General features: G+C 34.0%; 1 protein-coding gene across 1 annotated transcript in view; it reads left to right on the forward strand.

Moving 5' to 3' along the window:
- The window catches only part of LOC102041026 (contactin-associated protein-like 4), a 205,932-nt gene that overhangs the window by 40,560 nt on the left and 154,751 nt on the right, over positions 1–10,621 (forward strand). The window contains 1 exon segment of the mRNA XM_031064606.1: positions 6,536–6,646. Within this exon segment, the coding sequence (XP_030920466.1) occupies positions 6,536–6,646 (111 nt within the window).

Here is a 10,621-nt window from a genome sequence, read left to right on the forward strand (position 1 = left end):
TATTACTGCAGTGTTTATCTTATTCCTTCTGATTTGTTGTTTTACGTTCTTTGTGTTTAGTCACAAAAAGTCTTTCATGTCCCTGGAGAGCAACAAGGTTGTCTGTGAACACAGAGGAAATTTGGCTTTTTGTACTCACTAGCTGTTCTTGATTTCTTGTTGGCATGAAATAGCTGCAGTTGTGAAAAGGGATGGCTCCTTGAAAGGAAGAAAATACAGCATTTCATGGATTATGTTAGAGTAAAAGTCACATGCCTGATGTGAATACAAAAGGAAGAATTGGCTGCTAAGTGTCAGAATTCTGTGCTGAATTTGTGTTAGCTGCTATCTGGAAAAGATGATCAGGAAACAAAGATTTTTTTTCAAGTTCAAGAAAATCATCAGCCCTGCCATATGGGTTATCTCCTTGATAAAATCTTTACATTTGCAGAAAAACTATTTCAAAATCCTAAAACCTTCTTTTTTTATCTTGGGCAGTCAGCTCCCTGCCTTCTCTTTCCACCGCCTCCAAGAAATAAGCGAAATCTATTGATGAAAACTGGTGTTTAAATAATAAATAAATTAAAAAAACCAACCTGAGCTACTCACAAGTAAAATTTCAAAATTTCAAAGGTTAACATCTTTCAAATAAGCAAACAGCAGAAACCTTAGTGAAGTAAGGCATTATGAACTCATTTGACTACTACATGCAGTTGAAATGTAATTCTGTGGAAATGCCTAATATGTTCCATAAACTGAGCTGAAGAATGGAAAACACTGGTGACTATCAAAAGGCATGAATGAAACAGTGCAATTTTCCTAGTAAGTTGTTTTTAAACTTCTAGCTACAAATAGCTAGCAGTAGACCTGAGGTAAAGAAATTCTTAGGCTCTCTGAACAAGGATAATTTATCCCTGTCCAGGAAGCAAATGCAAGCATAAGCATATGGAAGCAGCAGCAGCAGTAATGATGGGCTGAGTTCACCTTAAGTGACAACGCATGTTGTGTAGCTAGAACGCCTGAAACTGTGAAGGTCTAATGGTCTGTAAATATGTCGACTTCTCCTCATTTCTCTTACTGATGAAGATTTCACTAAGTTTGGGACCAGCATAATGGTCAATTCCTCTCAGGAAAACAAGGAGAGGGGAAATCTCTTTTCACCTATGTCATAGGAATCTCATTAAATTCAGTGAATCTTTTGGAACTAATTACAAGCCTGCACACTGACCAAAGACTAAATTACCACAATTAACATACTTTAAAATTCTATTAGGTAAAATGACATAGGTGCTCACTCCTGGGGGAACTAAAGTCTCTTTTGTTGAAAAGAGTAGACAGGCTAGAGAATATTTGGTCTTCACAGTGTTAGGAAAAGAAACTTCAAAGTGCACATAACAGAACCAAAGATTAAGTAAATATCTGTTGGAGGGCAGGTTTTGTGGCAACTGTTTTAGGTTTTAGCAAGCACCAGTCTTGTTGCTACAGTATGACATGTGCTTTATTGTTATAAGTCTCATTCCTTTTCATGAGGTTTTTCATCATAGACATTAATTTATTAAAAATTGATAGCAGAGTTGATCCTTCTTAGGGCTTACCTGCGTGGGAAAGATGAGCACTATTACACATCTGACTCCCAGAGCTGTTGCCTCTTCTATTCTGTTCCACTATGATTGCATTTCTAGTTGTTTTTAGCTGTTCTACTTGTCTGATGATTAGGTATTTAGTTTTCCCTACTTGAGAAAAAATTGCAAAACTGTCTTTGATTTGTTTTTTTTACTCTTCTTTTGTTTTCATGTGGTTTACTGGAACATTTTTTTTCCGTCATAAAACTGAAGAACTTCATAGGTTTCTAGGGAAGTCAAACATCATAATATTCTTTTTCCTTCTATGCTACTTCTGTCCTGCCTTATGAGAAGTTTGATAGTTAATTAAGGAGTTGGTAGTTCTTGTTGGTTGAAGGAGTTTGGAGTAAATTGAATTTTAAGGAAAAAAAAGGTGCATGCAACAATATAATAGCTGAAAATAATTTCATTAAAAAGTAAAATAAGTGAAATTGCAATATGTTAATTAGTATATGCACTTGAGTTGGGGTGTTTGAGTTAAGATATGTCAAGTGTAAACGCAATGTGATGATTTAATGCATGTACGTTTTAGATAGTTATGAACAGAATATAACTTTTCACATCAACTTGTGGTAGCTAGACACTGTATGTTGACATTTGCTTATTCAGAGTAAATTTGCACTCAAATTGAAAAGCATTAAAATCTGTTAGTCATTATTGTGGACCAAGCTGATAATTCAGACAAAGAAATTGTTCCATTCAAAGTAAAATCAGTGCCATATATTTTTTAAGTTTTCATAGAAAATAAAAGGTTTATGCCTGTAAATGAATTTAGGTTTTTTTCACTAAATGGAAATTAAAATACACACACATGCATTCTGAATGAATAAATCTCAGATTGTCTCCGTATTCTGCTATTTTTATTTTATTTCAGCAATCTGCTCCTTTGGTAGAGGAAACAAAATTTATTTGTTCAACTATAATGTTATAAACATAGTCATGATAACTGTAAATATTGTTATTGTAACTGTTATTATTATAGGATGATATCCTATTTGAACTCCTTTGTTGTAGTTCATATGGCATGATCTATGTAATTTATAGTACCGGTGTATTAAAAATTTCTTGGCTTACTCTGAGTATGCATAATGGGATTTTGTTTGGAGCTGGAAGATAAATGATAGGCATAATTTATTCATGCATAACTTCAGAGTTTTATTTCTTTAAAATACCTCAGTTGCTTTATAAATTTGATTAAACTCACACTGGAATTACGGTATATGGAAAGGCATGCCTTATATGGCTTGAACAACTTTTCTTGAATAACAGATAATATGTATTTTGTTTATATATTTTTTCTTTCACAAAACCTTTTTTATTACCAGATTTTTGTGCATGTTAAAGAAACCCAGGCCTTCTTTATGCTTTTGGTATTCTTGTGTACTGTTTAGAAAACATATATTTATCACAAAAAATGCAATAAATGCTATATGATGGACAACTTTTAACTAAAATGCCTTGTTTTAAATCTTGTGTTAGAATGGTCTGCTTAAGTATTCCTTTAGCCTAGAAGAAGCTAAGTGAAGTATCACTAGAAAGCCCTACATTGCCTTCAGCAGCGAGATGTGTTCTGTTGAACAGTGGAAGGCTGTCCAAGAGAAATGAAAAGTCACTGTTAGCATGTGAGAAAGCACTGAATTCATACAGTGTTTCCATCGTGTAGAGTATCTTCCAGTGTAAATGAAAGCATACAGAATTGTCACCCTGTAGAGACTATTCTTTCATTTGTTTTTATTTACATTGAGAAGCGAGTTCATACTGGCCATCTGGTTCTTGACAACTTCTACAAAGTGTTTTGATTTCACTCTGGAATTCATACTAAATTTTGAGTTAAATTGCACAATGGAAGTTGCCACAAGAATATGTTTTAAGCTACATGTGCTGAGCAATAAAGCAGAAGTTCATATGAAGTCATTTTCTTGAAATAAAGTATAGTGGCTGTTGTACAATAAATGTATAATTATTCAGTGTATATCTATTTGTGACAAATTGCTCATTTCTCATATTGCGCAAAAGGCAAAAAGCCATATCATGGACTGTTAGGTTTTGGATAATACCTCTTTTTAGTATTCAAAATTTTATGTGCCTTTCTATTATAAATCAAGTTTGACTTAAACAATTATATGATAAATGCTAAGTGCTCATAGAATTCTTCTGGGAACATCTCAAAGCAATATGTGTGTTTCACAAATACACGTGTATTAGACCATCTGGTAGAATAATTTAGTATCATTGATTCCTTTCCAAAATGTACATTAAAAAGAAAAAAGGTGAAAAATATATTTGGCAGAAGCTAACATTACAAAGACAGATGTATCATCCATCCAGTGGAAATGTAGCTTTTTTTTTGTTTATTTTGAATTGAAATTTGTGAAGAGTTATACCCAGAGGTGACTTAAAAGTAGTGTGCCTGCTGTTGTTTATCTACTAGTGCTTCTATGTATTAATGGCATGCTCTCATTCCTGATGATTCATTTCATAACACATGCTACCTCTCACCAGAAGATCAATATTTAAAATATGAGGCAGACATTCTGCTCCAAGTAGCTCTCCAATTCTGAGCACAGGGAGGACATGGACCTGTGCAGCAGGTCCAGATGAAGGCTGAAAAAGTGTTCAGAGGGATGGAGCAGAAGCTCTCCTCTAAGGAGAGGCTGAGAGAGTTGGGATTGGTCAGTCTGGAGAAGAAAACCTGCCACAGAGACCTTATTGTGGCCCTTTCAGTACATAATAAGAAAGTCTGTAGCAACAGAACAAGGGGAAATGGTTTTGAAACAAAAGAGGGTAGATTTAGATGAGTTACAAGTAAGAATTTTTTTATGATGGGGGTGGTAAAACACTAGAGCTGTTTATCCAGAGAGGCTGTAGATGATGCACACTCAGAAACATTGTAGATTAGGTTGGATGGGGCTCTGGGCAATCTGGTCTAGTGCAGGTGTCCCATCTTATAGCAGGGTGTTGGACTCTATGCCCTTTAAAGGTGCTTTCCATCTCAGGCTGTTCTGTGATTCTGTGGGTCCTTGATTGTATATCAGGCAGATAGATTTGAGTAGAAATTACTTTTATTTTCTCCTCTTAATATTCATCTTGGTATCTAGACTTACAGTGTAGGCTTTGGCTGTAGAAAAGGGATCAGTGACACTTGAAGTGTTCCCTTGAATCAGCAGTGTAAGTAGCTCTCTGTGTGAAGCACAGCATCATGACATTCTTCTCTTTCTAATGCAATTTATGACTAATAAGTTCTTTCTATTTTCTGTCTGTAAAGAAATTTCACTAATGAGATCCTTTTCTAAGACATGCCAGTGTAATGCATTTACTCATAAGGTCTTCCGGTTTTTTCCTTTTTTGTGCTTACCAGTTGGACAATTTGTTCCAAGTAGAATTCTTTCACCATTGTAAATCTAATCTGTGGATAATGAAATGAAAAAATGAGTTTGTAGTTAGACACTAAGGAGTAGTATAATTTTTTTCCTTTTTTATTGTGTAAACCTAGAACAGGAAATAAAGTTCTGAAAGTAAGAATAATTTTCTTTTTTTTTTCATGAGAGAAGTACTCTGATCTTGATAGAATATGGCATATGTGACTTTATCAAGAGCAGTGATTAAAACCTATTGTTTGCTGTGAATGGATGTTATTTATAGAATTTAGGAGAGAATTCTAACTCTAACAATCAAGGCCACTACTAGGCCTTTCCTTTAGAAAGAATTTTCCTCAAAGAACTAAATTAAACAACATCAAAACCAAAATTTTTGAATGTGATCAAAAATCCCCTTGAGACATTCACATTAAAGTCTGCGGTTAATTAGAAATATCTATAATTACTTAGCAGAAACACTTAATTATTAATTAAAGTAAGGAAAAGATTTTGTATTCATTAATATTTATGGGTTTTGACTGTGAATCCTAGTAGACAAATAGAAGGGTTGGAAGAAGAACTCACCTTTGACTTGTCAGTTACTAGTTGCATCCAAAGAATGTAATTGTCCTGAAAAGAAACACTTCATAAAGACTAAAACTTGACAAAATTTCCTCTTTTTCTAAAGAACTGATGCCAGCCCCAGTATAGTTAGGGAAGGACTTGCTGTACTTGAGTTTTTTAAAGTTAATTTTCTTTCAGCTGAACTAGATCAGATATCGATTCTCAATTGATACATTTAAAATTTAAATGGAGGATGTACACATACACTCTGTAGTAATTCAGCTGGAGAGGCATTTAAAGCTAAAGTATTGATTACCATTTGCTTGTTTCTTCGCAATTGATTGTGAACTGCAGTTAAGTCTTCTTTTTCTCACATGCTCAGGTTTTATTCTGTATGACGTTAGGACTTGCATACTAATTATTGTGAGATCATTATTTTGTTGTGTCTGTGTCAAATGCACATACCATTTGCAAAGCAAAAATTTTTCCATTTTGTCATGTTTACTGTGCTTAAAAGGGATAAGATTACTTTTTTATTTAATTTCATTCTGTTTGCTTGGCTTTATGATTTTTATTTCAGAAACAACTGCATTAAATGTAATTGCACATTAAAAGTGATTGCAAAGACCTGTGCTGGCGTCAGGTCAAAAGTAAATGAAAAACATGTGATGAGGTTGTAGGTTGGTGCTGCAACAGAGAATTGAGTGTCACTTGCTATTCATGTAAATCATAGTGAGTGGACAGTGAACCATTCCTTGGTATGATCTCAGAAGTTAAGTCCGGAGTGGGTAAAACCAGCTGGTTAAAGAACATGAAAAAATATTGTCTGGTTGTCTCATGAAATATTGGCTAAAAAAACCCAAAACCTGTGCCTCAGTACTGATACTTCTACACACGCTACAGCAAGAGGAAATATTTAGAGATATGCTGCTCTCAGTTGCACAGTTGATTCTGTTACATTTCCAGTAAGTGGTTCTGTGGGATTAACCTGAATATGATATTTTTCATTGGCAGATAATTGTGATGATCAGCTGGTGTCTGCTTTGCCTCAGTCATCATTCAGTAGCTCATCAGAGCTGTCTAGCAGTCACAGCCCTGGATTTGCAAGGCTTAATCGAAGAGAGGGTGAGTGAATTTTACTGGTCAGTTGTTAATTCTGGGTTGGAATGAAAACAGTTTAGATACTTGAGCATATATTACCTTTCACATAAATTTTGTCTGGTGCTTGTATACCAGCCAGGAATGACAGTGTAGTCTCAGCTCAAGGAGGTTACGGATCTCAACTTCTCCCCCTGTGATAAGCTATCTGACAACATGAGCCCTCAGTGGCTGGAGCTGCTCTGTGGGCTTATTGAAGCGGCAGCATCTATGGATACTGACTTCTATTTAATTATTACCAATGAGGAATCTGAGGAATTAACTGTTTCAAAGGCACTATCCTGGGAAAAATCACTGAAATATTGTGTCTTAGGTCAAAATCTAGTTCTTAATTATCCAGCCACAATATTAGTGATGGTTACTTAGAGAATTCAAATACATACAATGTCCCTCATGTAGTCCATTGTTATATTTTGCATTATTTAATTGAGAGGTATATAAAATCTTAATAATATTTTGTCCTGCCGAAGTAATTTCTGTCATTGAACCTCCATGATTTACTGGAATATTTGCTATGTCTGATAGATAGAAATACTATTGTGAAGAAGGAATATCCCTATCTGTTTTATTGACCTGGTATGCAGTATAAGCATGAGTTTCTGTTTTGAATGAAGTTGTGATATGAGTAGAAATGATATATCCTAGAAGTAGTTCCCTTAGTTTGAAGTAGTATATGCTCTTAGAATTTTAAATAATGCCTGTATTATCACCAAAGTTAGCATTTTCGTATTGGTCTTCCCTAAAAATGAATGTTTGAAAGCTTTTTCCATTTGGCTCTTTTCATGTGTATGAAGTTGTTTATGTCATGTTAAAATGCATTTTTAGACTTATAATTTCCTTTGCTTTGCCCTGTACTGTATGCACGCATTAGAAATGCTTATAACCTTACATCTGGTCTCATTTGAACTCGTGTAGATACAAAACAGTAGGTAGCTTAATTAGAAGATTGTGACTGTCTGCCTTCTCATTCTGTGTACCTCAGGTTTGTGCAACTGAACAGAGTACAGGTTTGAATGTCTTCTTCATCATTTTTAATAATATGACCAAATTGTTTGGCTACATATCTTTTGGGTCATTCAGACATAATTTTATGGAATGCTGTAGATGTGGTGAGATGAAAATCTCTTCAGTCTTCAGTAAATTAGTCCTAATTAAATTAGTTTTAACTTATTTTTTTTTATTTTTCAGTGAGAGTAGAGACTCACTACTTGCTGTGGAACCAGGAATACATTTTCTACATTGAATTTGTGTTTTACTTTTTTTTTGTGAATTTCCCATGCAAAACCTGATTATATTTATAGGTGTATATACATGAAAGTTTTATTTGGATGGAACAAAGCTAGTTATTATATATACGTGATTATAAACAAAAACATTTAGGCACACAAGAAATGATTGCTAAACCATACAGACTGGAAAAAACATCTGTAAGGAAAATATGATGTGTGCTGTCAGTGATTTCATGAAAGCAACGAAGATATCATTAGAGTTTTAAAAGAGATTTTGTGATAATTTGAAGTGGGTTCACATTTAATAGAGATCACTCTCTACTTCGAACAAAAACTTCTCTTTTTTCCACCCAAAGTTAGTAGCTGGGAGTGATTGTGACCTCCTAACATTCATTTAGGACAAGCAGATTGTAGTTTTAATACAATAATATGCTTGGTTCTTTAAATGCCAAAGTTAGGGAAAATTGAATGTATTTTTGACAGAAAAAAGTTGAGTATTTTTACACAGATTACATGAGAGTCGAAATGTTGTCCTTCATCAATAAAGACATAAACTAAATATGTATATACACCTACACTGTTTCAGTTGGCAATAGAAAGTTAAAAAATAGCAGGAAATTTATCAGAAACACGGGAAGTTGCACTGAAATGGTTCTTTAACCATGTAGACTTATGTTTACTAAATGTGGAACAGGCAAAGTTAAAGGGGTTGAGGAAAGAAAACTTAAGCCTAAAGAAAATAAGTACAATATGTACTTTATGTGAAGACATAGCAAAAATTATAACAGCAGTGAATGATTGGTAAAAGAGCTAACTGAGAATATGTTTCAGCTTTCTCTCTGTAAAGCAGAAAGATAATGTGGTTGAACTCCTTGATAACAAAAAAATTTCCAATCCATTAGCAGTTAAGGAAAGTGATAACATCCAGGAATAACTCATTAAATGTTCTTCAGAGTTTTAATTATTACTAGTTCGTTGATTCCCTGAAGTTTTCAGATACTCAATACTCAAGCACAGCTAATGAATGCTTCTGCTAACTGCTAAAGTAGTTACTCTGACATCAGCTTCGCTTGCAATAATGGAAAATTAGATATAAAAATTAAGTAAAAAGAACTAAGTAAAAAAACCCCAATCACTAATAGCAGTTGAATATTTTTAATGGAAAAATAAATTTTTTAAACCCCTGATTTAATTATTTGAAGTTAGCAGACATAAAATTCAGGGATTTAATATAAGTAGAGTTTGACTTTTGGCCTGATTTTGTGTGAGTTTTTAATTTTAAATACTAGCACCATATCAGTTGCAGTTCAAATTAAATGTATTGAGATCTAGCTGGTGGACCTCATAATGCATTTATCATTTTTATGTAAAGGTGTTTTCAGAGAGGTTCAAAGGAAACTCTTAAGGCCAGCTATGTTCAATACTTTTGTTGATTATATGGAAGTAAGCACAAATCATTTATGATGAAATGCATAATGAAATGAAGATTGGTGAAATAGTGAATAAGCATGGCAAAGCAATTATGAAGAAATATGTAATCAATATACCTAAATATACAATATAAATATACCTAAATATATAATATATATAAACACTTTAACAGAGTGAGTTATAAAGTATTTAAAGGAAAGAGCAGAGGTCATACTTATTAAAGAGGAACTCTATTCTACAGAGCTGTGGCTCAGATTAATCTGGGGATTTAATAAATTAGCAATCCCCCTTAGCTTCTTCTCTAGCAAAAAAAAAATACCCAAACCAAAACAAACCAAAGCGAACAAAACCCAAAAACAAACAAACAAACTTGTGTGCAAGTAAACAGAAAAAAGGACATTCTTATTTTCTATATAGCTTTATACTTTACCACTGAGCTGTGTACTAAAATTCTGGATGCTGAAAGTATGGTGGAAATTCTAGGCTGTTTTCCTATCCCAGTGGGAATAGGTGACACAAGAAACATTCAGGGTCTTTTAACTATCTATCCACAAGAGAGTAAATGAAACAAAAAGGAAAAAGCAAAGGTAAAGTGCACCTTTTATAGGGTGAACTGAGGCATCCCAAAAGAAGAGAAAAAGCAGACCGCATTCAGAACATGTCTGCCTGGGATAGTGATAGGAATTTAAATACCAATACCTAACCAAGACCATCAAGGATGTGTTTCTGTCTACTCATTGCCAATAATTTACATGATGAGTACTCAGTTAAAGCCTGGTGCTACAGAGGGCTTGCTCTGTTTTCAAATTCTTGATATATTTTCTCCCAACCATGATCTGTGAAAGAGCCCTTTACCACATGGAGAGAAGGTTGTGTCATTGTTGAGCTCAGCATTTTCTGGTTTTGTATGCAATGGGCTGTCAAGCTGGTTGTACAAACTCTCTAATTCACTCTTCCAATACCCTTGGAAAAGATAAATTAATTGCACTATGAATCACCACACCATGAGCCTTTATACCCAAGAACACAGGCCTTCTTTTGAATAAATGAACTTCTGAAACCTTGCAGGAAAAAAAATTCAGAAGACGGTTGTTATACAAGAGTGAACATACCATTGGAATAGCCTTAATATTTGGACAGCTAAATAAGCTGTATAAGGATTTGGCTGTGATTATCTTGCCCCATATTCACACACAATTAATTGATCAAAATATGACAAAGTAAAATTGAATATAGAAGTTGTTAAGTAGCCAAAAAAAACCTGGCTTACAGCTTTCTCTTT

This window comes from Geospiza fortis, unplaced genomic scaffold, assembly GCF_000277835.1.
Source record: "Geospiza fortis unplaced genomic scaffold, GeoFor_1.0 scaffold1105, whole genome shotgun sequence".
Lineage (NCBI taxonomy): Eukaryota > Metazoa > Chordata > Aves > Passeriformes > Thraupidae > Geospiza > Geospiza fortis.